We start from the raw sequence: 22,649 nt of genomic DNA, 5'->3' as shown, positions 1-22,649 counted from the left end.
TCTCTCCCTCTGTCTCTTCCTGTCTCTCCCTCCCTCTCTCTCCCTCTCCCTCCCCTCTTTCCCTCCCTCTCTCTCTCCCCCTCCTTTCCTCTCCCTCCCTCCCTCTCTCTCCCTCTGTCTCTCCCTCCCTCTCTCTCCTGTACTGGGGCTGGAACTCAGGACCTTGTGCTTACCAGGCAAGCACTTAAGCTGCTGAACTATATCCTCAGCTCTGGGTTTTGTTTTTCTAAAGCATCAGCCCATCCCATGCTCTTGGGGACCTCCTGATGCCAAATTGACTTCCCAGCCATGAAGAGGCATCCCCTGTGTCACCTCCAAGCACTGGGTGCACCTGGGAGACACCACAAAATAAAGAACACAAAAGGCTGGGGATAAAAGGCAAGGCAGAGGCCCTGGGTTAATTCCTTAGTAGCACCAGAACAGAAAGGAAAAAGAAGAAAGGCTACCTCTTATGTAAGTTAGCGTCCCAGCATGTCTCGGGTCCAACTTCAGACGCGATAAGCATGCTAACCACGAGTGCTGTGTGAGTTTTGAGAGCAGAGAGGTGCCTGAGAGCTGCCCCGGGGGTGGGGGGATGAGGAGCTCGTGCTCTTGGGGTGGCCGGGCTCCTGCTCTCCTGCAGCGTGGTGCTCAGCTGGCCTGCTGACCCCAGTCCCAGCCACAGGTACCAGCACTGCCCTGCTGGCTGCACACCCCCACCTGGGCCGGCGCCCGACACCATGCAGGGAGGGCGCCACGCACAGCTACTGAGGGTGTTCACTGCACAAGGGGCAGCTGAGCAGGCCAGTGGCAGGGCCAGCTGGACCCCTGGACAGCACCCATGTGAACCCCTAAACCCAGGAGAGGTCCACCCCGCCACGTCTCTAGCCCTCTGTCCGTGTCCCGCAAAACCCTGGTGGCACACCTGCTACCCCTGCGCTGATGGTAGCTGAGTGGGGCTTGTCCTGCAGAGGGGCTAGCTCAGCCGGCATGGGCAAGAACAGCGGAGCAAGGAGGCTGGGGTCTGGTGGGGCTGCTCCTGTGCGGGCCGGGGAAGGACAGGCTGAGTGACAAGGTGGGCTCTGGCCCTCACCACCAGGGCGGCCCCAGCAGTGCAGGACCAGGCTGAGGACTCCCGCCTTGCTCACGGGGTCACCCATCTCCCACCGGGCCCCTCGTCAGAGCCAAGCACGGGGCCCGGTGGCCATCCGTAAGTCGGGCTGCGCGTCAGGCCCAGGTGGGAGCGGTGGCTGCCCTCACACCGTGGTGGCCCGGTTCTGGCCTAAACAGCAGCTACTAAGGAAAGGGTGCCATGAGGACGTCCTCCCGCCAGGCGGGCTCCTCCCCAGCTGGCTACCCACGCCCGCCCTCAGCTCTGTGTGTGCCATGTGTCCCCTCGTGCGTGAGAGGCTGCACTGTAGAAGTGCTGCCTGGGGTGGGTGCTGGAGCCTGGGTGCCACCAGCCGCAGTGCCCATGCTCGGGTGCCATCCTCCTTCCCACAGGGATGTGGCTCTGGACTCCATCAGGATCAGGGTAGGGAGACATGAGTGACTCGGGGCGTTCATGACTGGAAATGCTCCTCAGCATTTCGGAAGGAGCGAGAATGCCAAGCGGCTTGGGATTCAGGCAGGGAGGCCTCTGCTTAGGCGTCCTCAGCATGCCTGGCAACGAGTGTGTGAATGCCCCTCGTGTCCCACAAGTGAGGGGCACATGGCACTGTGGTGTGGCAGCCCTGCTGGAGCCTGCAGCCCTAGAGCTGAACCTTGCCGTGTTCAACTCCCTTCTCCTCACCACCATCCTTGTCCAGGTCTCCTTCCCTGGACGCCCTTCCTCAGTGGACAGTCAGTGGGCTTGATGGAGCAGGTGTCCTGTGGGAGGACATGACGTCATCCCGGGTGACCCTCCGCCCTGACTCTGAATAGACCCAACTGTTACCTTTGACTGACAGCAGCAAAGGCCCTTGGGCACCGGAAAGAGGCAAGTGGAGGCAATTAGCGAATAGTGGGCTATTGTATGGCCCGAGACGCCCTCTTCCCAGCCCCCTTTCTTTTGGGTGGGAGAAGTAAAGCGGGTCCTCAGGTTCAGCAGACCGGCAGTGAGCTCCACGACCCAGAAAGCTCTGTGCGCAGCACTGAGACACAGGCAGCCCTGGGCTCATGGCAGCGGCAGGCCGGCAGCCCGGGCTGTTGGTCTGAAGCAACCCAGCACCTCTCCTCCTGCCCGGGAGGCCACACAGGGCAGGGGCAGGCTTGACCCCAGCTCCCTGCATGAGGGAAGGGCAGGAAGTGGAGACCTGAGCTCTGCTCTCCTCCCTGCCCCTGCCTGGGACTTCGCTGGCTCTGAGGGTCCCGGCTGCAGCCTTGATGGTAGTCTGTCAGTGCCTGCCAGTGGAGGGTGGTGACCACTTCCTGCCCCGGACATCTGCATGGGAAGCCCAGGCACCTTCCTACTGGTCTTGTAGCCTCAGGTCTACATATTAAAGACTAGAGGGCACTGAAACTTTCCTGTCCTGTAAGGACTGCTGTCACCCATGGGCATGAAGAGCAGGAATGGTGAAAGGGCACAGGTAAAATGGAAGGCCTGTAGCCCTCGCCCTGGAGCAGCAGAACCTGAGGTTCCGGTGTAGGCCAAGACACACCTAGTCGTCAGCTTGAGGCCCGGACACTGACTGCAGGATGTGCGTGGTCCTTACTTGTAGGGGTGGAGGGGAGGACACGCCTGGCTCGGGCACTGCCGCTGCAGCAGACCAGGACAGACACCTGCCTTCTGCAGGGTGAGTGTACTGGGAGCTCTTCTGGGAGCTGAGAAGGTGAGGCTGCCTGCAGGAGGAGACTGCCCAGGCAAGGCCACCAGGGCCAGGCTGGCTGTGCTGGGCAGAGGAACTCTTGACCACAGCGTTGGGGACTCCGCCCTGTGTCTGCCTGTCCCCATCCTTGAGAGACAGCTGCCAGCAGGTGACAGCACAGCAGGGCAGATGCTGTGAGGTCCAGGATGCACCCAGGAAGCCAGACGTGCTCCTCAGAGGCCACGTGCCCCCCCAAGGTGCCTCAGAGCCAACAGAAGGGTGTCCATGTCAGGCCTGCACACACTAAGGCAGGTACCATCTGAGGTCAGGTCAGGTGAGGTCTGGGCTGTATTCAGGTCCTCGTGAGCCTTGGTCTGCCCAGTGGCTCAGGACTGGTCCTTGATGGCTGACCACTGTCCCGAGCTGCATAGGACTTGCTGGCCCACAGCACCCACAGAATTCCCAATGGCCTGAGTCTGAGGACTTAGCCCATGAGTTTTCGGGGACCTGCTCCTAGGTTCAACCGGGGTAGGGGGGGCCCTGGGGTTCCTGCCGGGAGACGGAACCTCTATAGAATTTGTACACCCAGTTGGGACAGACCAGTAGCCCTTCATGTGCACCCCACACGATGTGGAGCTTGTGGGCCACAAGTCGCTCGCTGTCCTTCTGGGCTTTGGTAGAGCAACTGATTCAGGCCCTGTGTCCCCCGCACGGGCAGCCGCTACTGGGATGGGCAGGAGAGTCGAGCAGCTCTCAAGAATGCCACGCCAACTTCTTGGTCGGGTGAACAGCGAGTGTGCTCCCTGGGCCTCGGCCACAGCAGGTCCAGGGGTGGGTGCATGGGTCTCGATGTGGCTCCTGTGGGCCTCGGCCTCATTTGCAGGACTGGAAGAGCAGGATTCGAGGCCAAGGCAGCATAGATCCTATCTGCCTCCTCTGGCACTTTTCCAGCAGTGAAGTCTCTATGACCCACATTTTCCGCTGTCTGCAGCCTAGTCTTCCAAGTGGGGAATTGGACATTTAAAAAATTCTTATTTTAAAATTTTTATTTATGTATTTGATTTTCTGAGGGTCCATCTGAGATGGACCCCAGAGCCTAGTGCACACCAGGCAAGCACTCAGCCCTGAGCAGCACCCTAGCCAGGCTGACCCCAAAACCTCTTCTAAGGCATCAGACTGAGTCATCCTGCATGGCAGAGCCCTCGGCCGTATCCAGGACTGGCTGCTGCTGAGCAAGACATGAGATTGGCCAGGGCTCGGACCCTGCAGGAGATGGAGCCCACCCTCACCATGGCTGCAGGCACAGGGGCCTGCAGTTATATGCCACGTCCAGACCCCAGCCTGTGGCAGGGACCCTGTGGGCACCGTCCCAGCACAGCTACATGTGCCATTGCCCATCGCAACTCTGGGTCTAGAGCTGGTGAGAGACAAGTAGCAGGAGCCACCTGCCTGCACTGCTGCGGTTAGGTCAAGCCTGCTGCTGCCTTGCCTGCCCAGGAAATAATGTGTGTAGGGGGATGTGGGTACCTGGGTGACCAGGACCCTGGTGCCTACACATGTAGGGACATGGGTCACTGTGGTGACCAGGACCTGGGCCACCTGTTGCTATGGAGACTGGGCTGCCTATGTGTGGGGGACATGGGCCTATGTGGTGACCAGCAGCAGGGTGAGTGGAATCGCTCTAGGCCTCGGGAGCGGTGGGGATGACAACGTCGTGTCTGTTCATCCTGTGAGAGCCCTGCTCTCCCCTGCTCTGCTGTGTCCATCTGTCGCCCTCTCCCGGTCTTTCTCCTCTCCCTTGTTCCTCTTTTCTCCCTTCTCCCTCTTTCTCCCTGTCCCTCTGCTCGCTCCCTCCATTTCTCACATGAATTTTAAATATGGGTGCCCCAGCCCCCAGTCCCTGTGCTGAGAAACAGGGGTGCCCCCTGCTGGGGGCGATGCTGTGGCAGAGTGCGGCCAGCCTCCTGGGGGCGATGCTGTGGCAGAGTGCGGCCAGCCTCCTGGGGGCAATGCTGTGGCAGAGTGCGGCCAGCCTCCTCCCCAGTGACCATGACCATGGCCATGTCTCTCTTCCCTAGATGAGATCATGCACCAGGACCTTGTCCCGCTCTGTGCCGCCGACATCCAGGAGCAGCTGAAGAAGCGCTTTGCCTACCTGTCTGGTGAGTTCGGGGCCCAGCCAGGGTCTGGAAGCGGCTGTGGCCTGTGCTCTGGGCCAGCTGCTCAGGGCTGCCCAGCTGCTCTGGACAGCAGTGGCCAGATGGCCTTCACACTTGGGGGAGGGGAGGGCAGGGGCTCAGCATTTCCTGTTGCTCTGGACAGCACGCTGCCCCAAGGAAGAGGTTGGCTGGTACTGGAGACCCAGGGCTGAGGGTCAGGTCCCGTGATGACAATCCTGCCGGCAGAGTCTGGGGCGGTGGATCTCTGGCGTGACCGGGACCCCAGTGCCTATGTGTGTGGGGTGTGGGCATCGTGGGAGGGACAGAGTGTGCATGTCTGCCTGTCCTCTGCTCTCTCTCTACTTATGAAGATGCCAGCTCAACTGAGGGCCCCTGTGGCCTTATCTAACCCTGGCTGCCCCAGGAAATCTGTACACCACAATTGGGTCAAGCCTCCACCCTCAGGCCTTCATACTGGGGGCTGAGTCCAGCAGGAAGCCGAGAGACTCACCCAAGTGCCAGGGGCCCAAGCAGCACTAGCCCAGGTGGGCCTGGCCTAAGCTGCAGAGCTGGTGGGGACTGGACTCCCAGCAGAGTGAGCTTTGAGGAAAAGGCTTCACACCACGAGAGTTCTCTGCCCCACTCCCCGAAGGTCAGGGGTCACCTGGCTGCTCCCACAGCAGAAATAGGGCCACAGAGAGCTGACATCTGCTATCCCTGCGGGAGCAGGAAGGGCCCAAGAGTGGGGACACTCTCACCTGGCCTGTTGCATTGTAGTCTCCTGGATGTGGGTGTGGGTGTGGATATGTGTGAACACGTGTGTACATGTGTGTGTGCCCGGCCTGCCATCCTGCTGGAGCGCCTGTCATAGCCTGGTCGGGCCGCTGCCAGCATGGATACCATGCAGCACAGGAGTAAGGTCACATCGCCCCCGAGCCAGGGTCCCTGCAGACTTCCCAGAACTGGGGCTGATGCAGGATGCAAGGCTGTCTGTCCATCCAGACTTGTCCTAGCATGGGAAAGAGCACAGAAGAGGGGAGGGAAGGAGTGGAGAAACAGGGCAGCCTCCGGCAGGAGCAACAGGCAGCTATTCAACATCCCTTCTCAGGACCCTGACATTTTTCTTCAGCATGCATACATTTTTTCATAGTGAAAATACAAGCCAGGTGGGGTGTGCAGGCCTGGAATCTCATAATCCTTCGAAGCTAAGGAAGATGGGAAGTTTGAGGCCAACCTGGAGAATGTAGAGACCCTGTCTCACAATAAAAATAATGAAAGGGGCAGGGATGTTGTTCAGTGTGAAGGGCCTGGGTTCAATCCCCTGTGCTTCACAAAAAACAAACCAAAACTCCACAGCAACAAAGAACCTCCTTACTGCATATGCAACCTTGGGGCCTGGGGATAGCAGGGGCTGTTGTCAGGGAGCAGGAGGACAGGGACCCCGCTAAGGTCTGCTTTGTCTCTCCAGGTGGACGGGGGCAGGACGGAAGCCCAGTCATCACTTTCCCTGACTACCCTGCCTTCAGCGAGGTCCCAGACAAGGAGTTCCAGAATGTCATGACCTATCTCACGAGCATCCCCAGGTGTGTGCTCCGGCTGGGTGTCAGGCATTGTGGGAGGCTGCCCCGACCCCCAGAGTTCAGTGGGTCGCAGGGTGAGGCTATTCTGTCACTGACAATCACCTTTAAAGATAGTAGCTGTCCCTTCCACAACCAAGGATTGTTTCTGGCATGTTTAAAAGAATTCTGCTTCTGGGTATTAACTCTCCTCCTGTGGAAGCAGACACAGGTGTCCAGTTCAGCCTGGCCGGTACTGATGGCCGTGGTGAGGTATTGGACTGAGGGAGACGGCCTGCGCACACATCTGAGACATGTGCAAGAGTGGACGCCGTCCCTCTGGCCATGGATGAGGGATGTGTGAGTGGATGTCTGGGGCATGGCTGGAGCGGTGGCACCCTGGCATGAGGGCTCAGAGCTCTCTTTTCCTGGAGCTGAATCTGCTTTCCAGAATCTACAACCCCTGCAAGTCTTAAACGTCCAGCCCTGGAAGGGGCGGCTCCGCAGTCCTGTTCTCCTCAGAGGGGTCTGTTCTTCCTTTCTCACGATAGCCTGGGATGAGCCCCAGGGTCCTGAGCACAAGGGGGCACGGGAAACCGTGGTTGTGCTCCCTGCAGAAGCTGTGTGGGCACGCAATCCTGTGGCTCGCAGAGCAGGGCACTGTGGGAGGGCAGTAGGTCAGGTACAAGAGCTAGAGCAGCCCTCGACAAGGGGTCTTCACAGGGAGGAGGGTGGGGGCCAGCCTGGAGGCCCGGGAGCATGACACACAGTCCTGGGGCCGTGCATTACAGAGCCTTGGACTGGCTGGCTGCTCAGGGTCCGCCAAGAGCCAGCAGGGCATCCGGCTCCCAGTCTGGGAAGAGGGCCTTGGAACCCTTGTGAAGAGCCCTTTGTTCTGGAGCTGGGAGCCAGGCACCCCCGACCTGAGGTGGGTGTGGGTGCAGAGACTCTGCAGGGGCCATGGCTGGGGTCCGCAGCAGGAGGTCATGGTGCAGTCTGGCTGAGCTGGTGGGGAGAGGCACGGGGTCTCCTGTGGGCTGGTGTTGGCACCACTGGCCTTATTTCAGCTCACGGTTGGGTAGTATCGGTCTATGACCTGGTCACATCTACGGCTGCCACACCCTCATTTAAGGATGAGGTGGGCCTTGAGCCTCTGAGTCCTTCCCTGCAGGAGATCAGGAGGTGGTGGCCATCGCCCGTGGACACCGTGGCCTTCTGCTATGAAGGAAGCACGTGGTGCAGGCAGGGGAGCCAGCCTGGTAACTGATGCCCTGGGTGCTGCCGGCAACCAAGGGGGGCCACAGTTACAAGTCCTGGCTGGGGTCAGCTGGGAGTGAGGTGGGGAGCCCTGGGACTCTGTGGTGAGGGCAGCAGTGGGCACCCTGCAGGGGTGGCTGCCCAGGGGAGGCAGCAGCTCTGGCCTTCATCTTCTGGACACCAGTGAGCAACACGTCTCACTGCACAGGCGGAGGGATGTGTGGTCCAGGCCAGTAATCTGTGGCCAGGGCCTTGATGAATGCTCTGAGAGGCTATCCTTGGGGTGAGGACAGTCCGTGAGGCCAAGGATAGGGGACAGAGGCTGCTAGTCTGGATCCACAGATTTAGGACAATCATTTATGGAGAACTGTCTTCTTGTTCCTTGCTTCAAGCACTGGTGGCCATGTCCTCCACGCTAGCGCCCACCACTGTCATACCACGTTTCCTGGCCCTTAGGGCCATGGAGTAGGACAGGCCAGCAGAGACTGCTGGGCTGGGGACACTGACCCAGGGGCAGTGTGAGACGCAGAGCTTCGTGGCCCATTGTCCACTGCTCCTGGCAGTCCACCCAAGGGCCACAGGAGGTGGCTGCCTTGACAGGACTACAGGGACCTCTGAAGGCCTTTGCTTGCTGATCCTGGCCCTCTAGGCCTTGGGTGACAGCCACTGCAAGCGTAGAGCCTGAGTCCGCGGTAGCTGGCTGGATGCCTCAGAAGCTGGGCACTCTGGCGATGGCCCCCATCCTGTGACAGCTGCCCTGGGTTAGATCTGCGCACACTGCCCCACACCCACAGCAGGCCTGGGCCTCCTCGGCAGGACTGCCGCGTGCCCCCGGCAGGGGTGCTGCAGCAGAGCTGTCATCAGTGTGTCTGGGGGCCTTCTGGAAGGCCCTGCACTCCTGCGGTCTTGCTCTTCCTGTCACTACTACATTGCACACTTAGAACTGGGCGTGTCCTCTGGAGGTCCCTGTGGGAGAAGGGATCCTAGGGAAGTGAGACCTCTCGGGCTTTCCCAGGGTCTCGTGGAAACAAACTGCAGAGGTGTTTCCTACAGCCGTGGAGGTTGCCGCCCCTGCCGTCGGTGTCACCTCCTGCCCCTGCCCTCCACGTGGCCCATCATGCAGCCTGTCTCTCGCCAGCCACCAGCCTTTGTTCCAGTGCCCCTGCCACAGAATGCCCATTCCCTCGCCCTCGCCTCCTTCCTCCGTGGCGGCTAGGGACTCGGGTGCAGTGCTCCCCTCTTGCTTTTGTTCGGGAGGATTAACGCCTCTGTGCCTCAGTTTCTCTGCTTGCCAAATGGTGATGACCCCTAGGAAGGTGTTGCACTTTCTACCTCGAGGTCCTCACCCAGAGGAGCCTGGTTGTAGACATGACGCTCGCCCTGTTGAGTGAGCTGACTGTGGTGTTGGAGGCGCAGGCTGGCTGAGGAGGTGGGCCCTGGGCGGAGCCTGCCCCAGCTCCCCACTTCCTGTTCTCCATGCTCTGAGCAGCTCCCCTCCACCACAACAGTGTGCCGTGCTGCCCTGTGTGGAGTCAGCCCGCCCCTCCAAGTTTAAGCTCTGGGTGTTGAGAACTATGTCCCAACATTGAGGAAAGTGACCGTAACAGTGGTCTCTGTGTGGGGCTCATGCTGCCCGCTTTTTCTGCAAAGGGCTTGAGAGGCTCCACCCCTACTGCCCCACCTCACGCTGGCCCAGGATTAGCGGGTCCTCCAACCCTCCCTGCCCCAGGGCCAGCCACCAGACAGTTGGGCCGGGAGGGTTGGAGGACCCGCTGGGGAAGGTGAGGCCCAGCCCCATGCCCAGAGGCTCTGTGCTCTGCTCAACTGTACCTATAGGCCATAGGAGGCTACACTTTGCTCACTGGGGCCAAAAGGGACTTGCTGCTCTGACTCGGCTGTGAGCAGCTGACAGGGTGTCCTTGCTGAGGCCACTACTTGGGAGGCCACGTGGGCATCTGTGGGCGGGGCTGCGAGTGCAGGGCACTTCTCACCACCTGCTCACCATTTCCTTCAGTGCCACCTGCAGAGCAGCTGAGGCCAGCGACTCAGGCTTGCTGCTCCTGCAGGATCAGGTGCTGCCTCACATGGTCACCACAAAGCCTGTCCTGCTGATGAGGGGATGAGGTCTGAGGGAGCCGAGGTCCCTCCCCTAGAACGAGGAGCCCCGCCCAAGTAGCTGGAGCAGCCTTCCTGCGCCGAGCTGGCCATGCTAGGCCACACAGGCCACCTTCTCAAGGCGCTGTCGCCTAGTGCACATTTCAGAAGCATCTGTTAACTTCTAACTCCTTATGTTCCCCATGTCATTCAAATTTGTTTTTGTTAACTGCTTTTCTCTGAGCAACAGATGCCTGCTTTGTGACATTGGTGGTACAGTGGCCATCGTGAGTTGGGGATAGCTGTGCTGTGGGACTGTGACCCCAAATGTTTTCTGTATGAGAAAGTGAATGCCACAGTCAGGCCCTCGGAGGGGATGGCTGCATGGCAAACGGTACTAGGTGCCAGGCACACGTGGAAGCTGGGCAAAGACATGGGATGACCACGTGGCCCAGTGTGGAGGCCATGCAGGCAAGGGGCTGGGCCAAGGCCACAGAGCAAGAGCAAGGCCCGGAGTGGGGGCAGATGTGGGCCAGCGAGGGAGATGGTGGGGTGGGTCTTGGGTGTGGACAGGCTGGAGTGTGAGGCTGGTGCCCACTGCAGCTGAAGCTCTGTTCAGATATGCGGGAGAAACTGCGTCAGGCTTCGCTGCTCTGTGCAGGGAGCTCAGCAGCAGCAATGGCAGCAGCTTCGGTCACTTGCTGGCTTGGTGGCCCCAAGCTAGAGTCACAGTCATTGCCCATGTTGCTGAGCACTTGGAGGTGACTTGGGCCGACTGCATCGGGGGCCACCACAGGGCCCCCAGAACTGTGGTCACTGCAGAGGGGCCACGTCTCCCCTCCGCCCTTGCACCCCCTCCTGCAGCTGCTTCCAGTAAGCCTTGCAGGTCAGTTCTGCCTTGAGGGGGTACTTGTACCCCTGGTTTAGTGAAAGTGTGCTTCTGTGGGCCAGTTGGCCCGAGGCCCCCCTTCTGTCTCTGGGAAGTGGCAGGGCCAGCTTGGTGACACAAAGGCAGCCTAGCACGTCCCCAAGGAGGGACACAGGAGGCAGGGTCCCATCAGCCAAGCTGCCTCCAAAGCCCAGCATTTCTGTGGCTGCACACGGCTGGGCAAGCAACTGGATCTTTGTTGCTGCTCCAGGGAGGACCTGGCTGGGCACCGCCACAGCAAGCACTTGCCCCTCTGGCAGCCACCTCTTCCCTGCAGTGTCTGGACTCCCGGGTGAGTCGAGGATTGCATAGCCAGGACTGGGCAGCAGGCTGGATACGTCCACTGCCAGCAGGCATGAGGGCAGCTGCTGCAAAACCCTGCTCAGGACTGCCAGGGAGGAGCCAGGTGCCCCAGTGCCAGGCCTGGTGGACATGGAGTTCTCTGTGTCCTCCTCACTAGGCTGCCAGCCACCCACTGCAAGCGGGCCTGAAATTTATGTGGTATGAACAACAGCAAAGGGCTGTTGTAAGTGAACACCCTGTTTATTTGTGCATTCACCTGGAAGTGCTTGGCTTCCCTCGGCCCGTGTGGTGTGGTGTGGTGTGGTGTGGTGTGGTGTGAGCACTGCTGAGGGCACACAGGCACACTCTGTGTGTGGCCGACCCGTCCTTAGATCAGAGGCGGAGCACTCATGACACACACAGCACTGCAGACTGCGTAATGTCAAACACTGCAGAATTCCGATTTTCGCTGTAACCCAGAAATGGCCCACTCAGCTCTGCTCAGAGATCTGGAAGTTAGCAGTGCCAGCCAGCATCGTCCTGGGCTGTCTCCTCGCTTCTGCCACGCATTGGCTGGTGGAGGCAGCTGCTGGCATCACACCATTGGCTTGCATGGGAAAGCCTGCCGGAAGCCTCCCTCCTGCACCCACACTGTGACTCAGGCTCTGCCAGGCTGAGCCAGCAACGCGGAGTGGTTACACAACGCAGGGGCACAGTTGCTTTGCTTCAGATGCTGCTGCTGCTGCTGCTATATGGGGCGAGAGCCCACTCCAGGACCCTGACGGATGTGTATGAGCCTCTGGGAGCCTGGGGGTTCATGCCCAAGCTCACGGCGATGGCCTCCGGAGCAGGCTCCTAATGTGGACGCACACGGGGACCTGCGATGCTGGCCTGATGTGATGTAGCCACAGGGGGAGGAAGTGACCCGTTCTTTGTCTCCGACAAAATGCCTGGCTCCAGGGAAGGGTGGCTCTGCTGGGCTCAGTGGATGTGGCTGGTCTTAGGCTGAATGTAACCAGCACCCCAAAGAGCTCTGCTCTCCTTAGAGGACAGCAGCCCCTGGATGTGATGGGGTGGGGCTGTCCCGGCCCTGGCAGGCGTGTTCTTCGTGCAGAATGGCACAGGTGTGGGGAGCGTCTCTGCACACCCTAACTGTAGGCGTCGCTCCTCCTTTCAGCCTGCAAGATGCTGGTATCGGATTCATCCTGGTCATCGACCGGAGGCAGGACAAATGGACCTCCGTGAAGGCATCAGTCCTGCGAATAGCCGTAAGTGTGACACGGCCCGCCTCACTCCTGGTGGGCGACTGCTCACAGATCCTCCCCAGTGCTGGAGCAGTTGGTGCTCCGTGGGAGGGCTGGGCCAGAGCTGGTTGCTCTGTGTGTGTGTGTGTATGTGCGTGCGCATATGCATGCACACACGTGTGCAGGTATGCAGTGTGCAGCTTGTGTTTATACATATGTGTGCAGGCATGTGCCTTCGTGTTCTCGGGTGATTTGGTCTTGATTGCAGTGGTTGCAGTTCCCCCTGAAATGGGCACCAAGTTCTTAATAGGTAGGGTGTGGTGTGCAGGCCACCTTCAGGCTAGAAGTAGAGATTTCATTAAACAGCTCTTTCTGAGCACCTCTTCCTTTCCTGCCCTGATGTTTCTCCCTTCACCTTGCTTAGCAACCCCTCCAAGCACTTGGGACCTGCGTTTCTATACTGAAGCCCTCAGCCGGGCTCTCTGGGTTCCCTCTTGAGCAGCACAGGCTGCTGGTGTTTTTAGCTCACTGCCAGCATGTAGGAGGAGGCGAGAATGTGACAAGTGCCCGGAAAGCCCGAGTTCCACCTCCACGTTACTCCAACCCTCCCCTGTAATCACCCTCGCTTCTGCCCCACCTCTCAGCTTCTGGCTGGTGGTCTGCGCAAAAGGGCAGGAGTTGGGCTGTCTACCAGAGGGTGCCCCTTGGTAACATGGACAGCCTCTGCTGGGGAGACTCCTGCCTCCCAAAGGGTCCTGAATCTGCAATGTCCTGGGTCCTGCCACACCCACATCCAGGGCCCAGGAGAAGCCCCTCCATCCCCACAGGTGCCATTGTATGTCATCTTTACCAGAGCCAATGTCTCACAATCAAGTGCTATGTGAGGTCGGGCTGGGTGTCCCCACACTGCCTGTCACCTCCTGTCCTTGTCTCCACTTGGCATGTGCTCCCCTCACCCTTGGTTCCTAGAAGGGATTGGATCGCCTGAGTGGTCTCATGAGAAACAGGCACGTACACAGTCAGCCCCTGGCTTATGTCCCCAGGGCTGGACCGCATTTGTGAGCAGTCCACGTTCCCAGGGCCTGGACAGTGCTTATGACCGACCACTGCCAGTGCATCCCATGTGAGTGCCCACTGCTGTTGCATTAATGAGACCCCTTAGTTACTTCAGCTGATCAGGCCCACAACCTCCCAAATGAGGGGATGGCGAAGGCTTAAAGCAGTGAGACAAATGATACGATTTCAGGGCTCTGAAGACCCAAACCCTCTCACAGAATTTGAGACCCTCTGAGTTCTGACCCAAAACTTCTCTGGGCAGCCCATACTTACTTGGTTTTCTTTCTTTCTTTCTTTCTTTCTTTCTTTCTTTCTTTCTTTCTCTTTTTTTTTTTTTTTGGTGGAACTGGGGATTGAACTCAGGCCCTTGAACTTGCCAGACAAGCACTTATTCTACCAAGCTATCTCCCCAGGCCTTATTTAGTTTTCAAACAAAGGAGGAGGATACTGAAGAAAACATGGGAATCTAGCAGGACCTTGGGAATTATTTTCCCAAGTAGCAAATTATGTCAATCAGAACTTCCTTATCTTTGCTTGACATTTTCTGTAGGCGCATGGAGCCCACAGCTGCAGTCCCTTGTAGTCAGTGGGGTTGGAGCCAGAGTCCTCAGCTGGGGCCTTCCCTCGCCCGTTGAGGCCTCCCAACTTCACAGGGCAATACAGGCCTCGGCAGGACCGTGACTCACAGAGTCGGCTGCCCATCTCCAGACAAGGGCCTACGCCTGGGGCAGACTCGCAGGTAAACACGAAAAGCCAGCTGGCTAACATGAAATCCTGCTCAGAGCCGCTTCGTAGTGGTCTCCATTGCTGCACACGTAGCTTTCTCTGCACATGACTCAAGTGGGCAGATCTGAGACCTAGTCATGGGAAGCCGGTATTGGCACCATGTCCTGACGGCTGTCTGTGGTGGGCGGGCCGTCCTGGGCAGACATTGCAAGGTCCCAGGCTGGAGTGCATCACTCCAGCACAATGCCACATGGGTGTGACATGTGTGACAGTAGCATCATCCTGGCCAACCCAGCACCTCTGTCAACCAGCAGTGTGATAAACTGTGGGGTCAGGATCCCCGGGTCAGGCTGCAGGTGTCCAGTGCCCCTGGGGCCCAGGCTTCCACCTGCAGTAGCCTTGCGGCCACCTGGCAGGCTCCACGCACACTTCCACACACCTGTCCTGGCCTTCCCACGCTCCAGGCTGGGCTCCCACCTCTGCGTCAGAGGCACCACATGAGGTCACTGCCTAGCCAAGACCTGGCCTCGGCACCTCCCTGAACTTGTGGCCACAGACCTGCAAGGTACCCAGGTCACACACACCACACATGCCACTGTACCGTCACCACATGCTCTGCTCCTGGCTTAGGTGACACAAGGTCCCTGAACACGAAGCCAATTACTTCGCCAAGCTGGAAGTGGTGCTTTGAGAACACCCTGAGGCCTCTGGGCAGCCTGCAGCCACCGGTGTGAAGTGGAAGTGCAGTTTCACCCGTGTCACGCCAGCTGCCCTCTGCTTTCAAGCTTGTCACGTGGAGATCATCACTGACAGCAGTGTCTGAGTCTCTGTGTGAGCGCCCTGCCCCATGGCACAGCGCTGGGAGCAGTGGCCCTGGGTGGTTTGGAAAGCCGAAGCCAGGATCTGCCCAGCAGACTGTCCATGTTCTCTCTGGACGCTTTCCTTTCCCGTTCCCAGACTCGCTGGTGGTTCCAGCACGGACCCAGCATACTCTGGGCCGCCGAGTACTGGCTGGTTGCATCCCTGTGCCCGCAGGTGGGGAATGCGCTGGAGACTGGGGAGACAGGCGCAACACGGCGAGAAGCCCCAAGGGGGCGGCCGGACCAGGCCCCACACAGCAGGAGGCACACAGGAGGCTGTGGGACCTCTCTGGGCAGGGGCAGGACCCCGGATGCTAGGCCCATTGCTGTTCCAAGGTGGGCCGCCCTCCAGTGGCTGGGGCTCCAGGAGAGCTGGGCAGTGGATCAGCCAGGAGCTTGAGAACATGGAGTGGAGGGTGAGCAGACCAGGCCCAGGGGCAGGGGCAGGAGCAGGGCAGGGGATAGTCCAGTTGGGTCACCTGGTGATCTGAGAACAGCGCAGGCAGCCAAAAGTCTCTGCAGTGGGGACTGGGAGGACATCAGCACTGTCCACATGTCCCTTGGTCAGAGGACACTGCACTTCACCCCTCCAGGACAGCTGTTTCAGAGCCAGTGGTGCTGACTGGGCATTGGGGCTACAGTGTCCACACTGGAGCCCAGTGTCCAGCCTGGGCCTAGCGCTGCAGAAGCTGGGCTGGGGGCTTCTCGCCTCCTGCAGGACCTGTACTCATGTGAGGCCTGAGACTGTGGGCTACTCTTAGTCACCCTGTGTACTGCCTCCTAAGCTCAGCTCCCCTGGGCCTGGGGATTTTCTCTTTGCTGGATGCTGGCAACTTGGCCTGCAATAGAAAAAGAGGAGGTGGGAGAAGCCGAAGTCCAGTACTCCTAAAATCAGACGCCCTGTGCGGATCCAGAACAGAGCTGGGTTAATTCCAAACAAGTATCCAGTGGGGAGTGTCTCCCCGGACAGTTCTGACCCCGTGTTGGTTGGGCGATGTGTCACACCCAGAGGCAGTGACCACAAGACCAAATCAAGGATCCAGGCCTCCCTTGGTCAGGTGCTGGCCCTGGAGTGTGGAATGCCCCATGGGTGTGTCTTTCACAGAATATCTGAGTGCATACTAGTAGCTGTTACTGCAAAATCTAACCCCTCTTCCGTCTGGGTGTGCGCAAGCAGTATGGAGGATTGGTGCCGATGCCAAGCTGGCCTCACTCGAGTGGATCCCACATCTGGGCTGTTTCCAAGAGGAAGCTGAACTCAGAGCAGGTTCAGGGCAGCACTGAGGCAGCATGGCACCCTACGGAGCTGCAGTCTGTGTCAGCAGGAAAGCTCCAGACCGAGTAGCTGCAGGGCCTGGGCACCGAGCCTGGCACCGCTGCTGGACCCTGCCCTGTGCAGGTGCTAGGCTCAGGGAGGAGCAGGCTGCAGGGGTGGGGAGAGCGCAGAGAGGGACAGGAGCTTCCCAACAGCAGAGGGCTCCTCAGTGGAGGGTTGCCGGCTGAAGGGCCAGCGGAGTGTCGGTACTGTCCTGGGGAAGGCTGACCACTGAGAACGCAGGTACAGGCTCAGGCTAGACAGCCACCACTCACAGGGCCGCCGCAGGGCCCAGGTCACTAAGGGAGAGAAGACGAGGAACTGCAGTCTAAGGGTGGGGGTGGTGTGGGACCAGGCCGCTGTGGGTCTGCACAGTCCACAGCCAGCCTGAGGCCAGGACCCTGTCTTGGCCCTCAGGAGCCACCTCGGGACACAGGTCAGAGCAAGGGGAGCAAGTGGATCTCAGGTGCTCACCACTGCCCCCTGGACCTGGCCTGTACCCTGGGCTTCCAGGGATGGCTAGACAGGTAAGGACTTAGAAAGCCCGTCACCTCGCCATTCCTGTCCCTACAGCCCAGCTCCTGCTCCACCACAGGGCCCAGGGCCCAGTCAGTGGAGACCTGGTGCACACAGAACATTCCAGAAGGAAAGGGATGGGAGATCTGCTGTGAAGGCGCCTTTCCTGCCGACATAGGTTGCCCCTGCTTCTCACTAAAGTTACAATACCCCAGCGCTCACTGAGCTTCAGCGGCCGGGGCTCAGGGCACCCCCTGCATTCCTACCTTGCAGGACCCTGGCCCTCAGGGTACAAATGCTGTGGCCCCAGGCCACCTTCTCATCTGCACAGTGCTGTGCTAGATCCCCAGGTTGCTAACAGAGTGTAGGGCATGGGGTGTGGCCCTGGGCCCATCGGCCCAGCTGACATCCTCCATGCAGCAGGCCCTCCCTCCTCAGCCCACTCCTGGGTGTGCAGGCTCCTACTCACATACAAGGTGTCTGTCCTATGGCTCAGAGGCATCAGAGGTGGCCCTGGAAAAGAGGCTCGTACGTCGGCGCCTGTCCTCAAAATGCTTCACTCCAGAGAGCTTCAGACCACCTGGGGAGGTCGTGAAGGAAGCTCTGTCTCCTTAAGGACCCACAGGTGCTGTGTGTGTGTGCGTGTGTGTGCACCTGTGGCACATGCACACAACACCTCCACTCATGCACATGCACGGAGGCACAGGAACACACAGAGTCATGCTCAGGGACATACATGCAGAGACACGGAAACCCCTACACACATGCCTGGAGACACAAACAGTCAGACAACACACACACACACGCTGTCTCCTGGCCCAGCCATGGTGACCACTTGCCCCCAAAGCTTAGGTGTGGCCTAGGGACAGGGCTGCCAATGGACCACGTCCACTCTGGACTTCACCACTGGAGCCACACTGCCGTCCAGCAAACAGTGCACATGCAGCCTTGCACACCCTTAATGCCTATTTGATCTCTGCTAAAACCCAAGCCTGGTTAGGGTGGCACGTGGTGTCAGCTGTCCTGTCTGTCTGACACACTTCATCGTTCGTGTTCTGGTTTTGCCCCTGCCCTCTGTGGCACTGCAGTCTGGAGACCCAAGGCTGGCTTCTCAGGGCCAGCTCCCACTGGTGTCCTGGCCAAAGCCCTCATCCAAGAGTCCTGAGGTCCTGGATCTGTATGCACCCAGGTTGGGTGGCACCTCTCCTCCATCGTCCCCAGGTCCTCTGTGACAGTACTTGGGGTGGGTGAGGCCTCTCTCCCAAGTCCTCCATCCAGGCTGAGTGCCTGGGTGAGTTTTCTGATTGCTGAGTGACAGTGGTCAGTGTGTGGCTGTTTCTGTGGCTGTCACCCCCTGCCACTTATGCATCCCTCAGTCCTCCTCCTCCAGAGTGCGAGGAGCTGCCTGTTTGCTGCAGAAATGTGCGCCATGTGAGGACAGGAACCAGCTCTGGCCCCAAGCTCTGTGGCTGTGCAGCCCGGGGCCGGGGCGGTGTGCTCCATGGGCACTGCTGCCAGCAGGCAGGGCTGCTCCAGGCAGGAGAGAGGGCCGTGCCCTGGCAGTAGGGACCCCAGCACAGCACCCAGGGTTAGGTAAACAGCATCCCACATGCACCTCGTCCCCCGGGACCCGAGAGTGTGTGCTGTGTGACCTCAGGTGGTGCACCGTGTCCTTGGGTGTGTGCCGCCCAGCCAGTGCGCATGGGCCAGGAAGTCCCTACTCATCCTGCTAGCTGGAGCCTGTGAGCTGACTCAGGTATGTCCATCTAACGCTGAGCACAAGCATGCAGGAGTATTTTTACTCTCACCTCTGTGTTTGTGGGCACCTGGCTGTCCAGTCTGCTGGCCAGATTTCGGCTGCTGCTTAGAGACGCTCTGGGTTCCACAGCGCCCTTAGCTTTGCGTGAGCTTGGGATTGCTCACCGAGTCTCTAAGAATAGCAGCTGAGAACCAGTCAGCGCCTGTATCTAGCTCCAGGGCCATCGGTCTTCATCATCATATTCCTGTCCCTGAGTCCGTTAGGGTCAGCCCCAGGAAGTAAGCAAGATGGCTTCATGTTGAGTAGAAAGTTAGTCATTTACGACCACTTGATTAATTTACAGAAGTACAAACCACATTGTTTATAGCCTCAACTCCAATCTTCTGTCTATTTCTATTTTTAAATCAAAGCTATTAGGGCTGGCCAAATAGCTCAGTGGATTAAAGTGCCTGCTTAGGCAGAGTGCAGCAGCCAGGGTTCAATCCCTAGCATGTCATGCCAGCCCCTCCTCCGGGGCGCACTGAGGCAGAGATTGAGACTGGGCGTGGTGGTGTGCCCCTGTAATCCCAGCACTTGGGAGGCTGAAAACAGGAGAATCACTGTGAGTCTAATCTATATAGTGAGATGTCCTAAATACGTTTTATTTATTTATTTATTTTGGGTGGAACCCGGGATTGAACTCAGGCCCTTGTGCTTGCCAGGGAAGCGCTTATTCCACTGAGCCATCTCCCCAGCCCCCTAAATACATTTTAAAAAGTTTAAATTAAAGCTGTTATTTTAGACCTTTCCTCAGCCTTTAATACAAAGGTTGATTTCAGAGCCAGGCACGGGCATGGTGGTGTACGCCTACAGTCCCAGCACTCTAGGAGACTGAAATGGGAGGACTGCAAGGAAGATCCAGCCCAGCCTGGGCAACTTAGTGACTTACCAAGAGCCTGTCACAAAATTTTAAAAAATTTAAAAGGGATGGAGGATGCAACCGCGTGCAAACGAAGGCCTGCGTTCAGTCCCAGCCCTGCCCCTGCCGCCCAACGCCGTGTCCGGAAGAATCCAGCGCTGTTGTCTGCTTCACATGTCTGCGCACACCACACTCCTCACTTGGCTAGAATCTTAGTATTTTTGTTTCATTTCATTTTTTATGTCTTTTTGTTTTTATATATTTGGTGCAGGATCTCACTACACAGCTCAGACTCAGAGTGATTCTCCTGTTTTCATCCTTCCCAGCGCTGGAATTACAGGCATGCACCACCACACGCCGGATTTCGGTGGCTCAGCACATTGAGGGGTGGGGCCGGCACAGCATGCGGTCCTGGGAATTGAACCCCAGTCTCTGGGTACACCTAAGCAGGCACTTAGCTCACTGAGCTATCTCACCAGCCCTTAGAATCTTAGGATTATTCTATTTACTACGAAGATTCAGTCGCTTACACAGTGTGGCCCCAAAGCAGAGAGATGTGTGCCCATCTCTCCTCTCCAGTGGAGTGGGAAGCTGGCCTCTGGGACATTGTCAGGCAACCCTGCTGGCCAGCGCCTGGCTTTGTCCCACAGGTCCCAGCAGCACCTGACCTGTGAGGTATGAGTCCAGGTGGAAAAACCACAGAGCTGAGAAGAGCGTGAGTCACTGTCACCTCCAGGGAGTCTGCTACGATGGTAGCTTCCTTACTCAGTGGCCAGCGTCACCACGAGTGCAAGGGTGTGGGTCCCCGAGCTGCCAGGTGGCCCCAAGCAGCCTGAGGTCCTGTGCCTCAGGTGGTCCTCGCCATGTGAAGCGCAGCTGGGCCCGCCCAGCTGCAGGGGTAAAGGACAGCCACTGCTCACTGTGGGTAGGTCACCTCTACCTGACCATGCCATGGGGGGGGGGCAGAAAGAAGGGAGGGCCCAGGGCCCCAGGTCACTCCGGGGCCACTGCCTGTGGGAGGAGCCAGCCACGTGGCTGCCTGCCCTTTGCTTCCTCGAGTCCTGGGTCATGCTGACCAGGCACCAGACAGGCAGCTGACACCTGAGACCCCCTAATCCCACCAGGAATGTGAATGTGGCATGCCTGGGGTCATTTCTCCATCAACATGGTGTGGCGACCAGGCCCGGTTCTGTCTCCATTTGCACATGGGGAAACTGAGGCACACACAAGTAAAGTAACTTCCCCAAGGTTCCACATTCCTGTAGGTGGCAGAATAGTAACAAACAGATCATGTTGCTATTCCAGTGTGTGTATGTGTGTGTGCGCACACACGCGTGCGCACGTGTGCACGCTTCGGCAATGCTTACTCTTGTTTGATTTTAGGCAATGCAGACAGGTGTCTAGATAGGTTTTGTGGACAAGGATGTTCACTTCCTGCGACAGAGAGCTGCACACAGGGCAGCTTAGACAGTCAGGGCCTATGTCCTCAATTCCATTCTGGAGCTGAGACCCAGGGCTGGCAGGGTGGTCTCCTACGGTGGGGGCAAGTGCCTGGAGCACCGGTGTGGCAGTGTCACTGCTGTCTACCTTGTCTTTACACAACCTCCTCCTGTGCACACCTGGGTCCAGAGTCCCTTCTGCGTGAGGACAGTTATTGTCAGGGCCACCCTGACAGCCTCCTCTATCGTCGGCTGTCCCGCGAAGGCCCTGTCCCCACATGATGTCTGCTGTGAGTGCAGGGCCTGGGAACGCACAGACGAACGAACGTAAGTGACACAGTCAGCCAAGCCCCTGACCTCAGGATCTGCGAGCACGTGTGGCCAGGCTGCCAGCCACCGCAAAAGCAACCTTGTGGCCTCGCCTGCCCCGGGACACCATAGCCCTCTCTGTCTGGCAGGCATCGTTCCCAGCAAACCTGCAGCTGGTCCTCGTCCTTCGCCCGACAGGATTCTTCCAGAGGACCCTCTCAGACATCGCCTTCAGGTTCCACAGAGAGGACTTTAAGATGAAGGTGCCGGTGAGTACGCCCTGCTCTTTGGTGGCCACGCCTGGCTCAGTGCATCCTTGACCACTGGTGACCCTCAGAGTTCTTGGCAGCAAACTCAGTTTACCTCAGGCTGCAGCCATGACACCCTGCAGGGCACAGCCCTCTCCCGGTGCTGCCCAGAGCGCCCTTTCTGCTCCCCCTGGTCCCAGTGCCCTGCGCCCAAGATGCATAGGCTTCCACAGAGACACTTGCCTGTCTGGGTCATGAGTCACAGACGTCCCTACACCCAAGAAGAGGGGCCAGGGAGAGGGTACAAATGTCCCCAGCCCGCAGAGGACTCCTGGGCCATCCCACCTCGTCTCTGGCCTCCTTCACTCCACTGGAGTGTTGCTCTCTTGGCCCTTAAGGAGCGAGGCTTCTGAGGCCCCTAAACTCCGACTCAGGAGGCCGTGAGCCTGGTCCCACCACAGTGGAGGCTCCTGTATCAGCCTGCCACGCCGTCAGGCCAAGAGCTCATTCCTATCCCTCTGGGCACAGGAAGTAGCACAAGGCAGGCCGTGGGGCTCCCCAGCAGTGCCCCGGTCTCCTGGAAGGATCCAGTGGCAGCTTGCTGTCCCCTAGGCCACTGCCTGCCGCTGTGGGGCCCCAGCGGCAGACAGCGCCCCTGCCCCATGTGAGCTTCCCAGCCTCTGCCCCAGTAGACCAGAGACCCTCTCTGAGCAGAGCAGAGGGCTCCCCAGGGCTGGGCCATCCTGCTCATCCCACCCTGGGCAGCACTGCCCACCTGTCCTGTCTGGGAAGGCCCGCCTCCATAGCAGGACAGCCCCCTCCCATGGCTGTGACCCAGACCCTGGGCACCGAGCAGTGAGCTGTATACTGCGTGGTGAGGCCACCGGGAGGCACCTGTGGGTCTCCGCAGCCACCCTGGTGGCCCCTGGGTCTTTAGGACACTGCCCCTGGTGCTCCCTGACTGTCTTAGTTACTCTTCTCTCATTGCTGGGACAAATACCCGACACTCAAAATGAAGGAAGGAAAGGTTTATTTATTTATTTTTTAAATTTTATTTATTTATTTGTGTGCGTATATGTGTGTGTGTGGCCAGCTCAGCCCACCAGGGGGCGGGGCTGGCTGGCATGTGGTGCTGGGGGACCGAACCGCGGTCCCTGTGCTTTGCCAAGCCTGCTCCAAGTAGGTGCTTTAGACCACTGAGCCATCTCACCAGCCCCCGGAAAGGTTTATTTAGCTCA

General features: G+C 58.8%; 1 protein-coding gene across 17 annotated transcripts in view; it reads left to right on the top strand.

Annotated features, from left to right (window-relative positions):
* Nucleotides 1–22,649, top strand: part of Mcf2l (MCF.2 cell line derived transforming sequence like) — a 94,483-nt gene that overhangs the window by 45,864 nt on the left and 25,970 nt on the right. For all 17 annotated transcript variants that reach the window (XM_023715144.1, XM_023715139.1, XM_023715145.1 and 14 more), the window contains 4 exons: nt 4,844–4,927; nt 6,393–6,507; nt 12,219–12,309; nt 21,313–21,432. In XM_023715144.1, the coding sequence (XP_023570912.1) occupies nt 4,852–4,927; nt 6,393–6,507; nt 12,219–12,309; nt 21,313–21,432 (402 nt within the window). In that variant the 5' untranslated portion in view covers nt 4,844–4,851. The remainder of the gene's footprint in view (nt 1–4,843; nt 4,928–6,392; nt 6,508–12,218; nt 12,310–21,312; nt 21,433–22,649) is intronic.

This window comes from Octodon degus, unplaced genomic scaffold (genome assembly GCF_000260255.1).
Source record: "Octodon degus isolate 3935 unplaced genomic scaffold, OctDeg1.0 scaffold00039, whole genome shotgun sequence".
Lineage (NCBI taxonomy): Eukaryota > Metazoa > Chordata > Mammalia > Rodentia > Octodontidae > Octodon > Octodon degus.
Note: the sequence above shows the minus strand (reverse complement) of the source record. Positions and strands in the feature narration are given on the sequence as shown.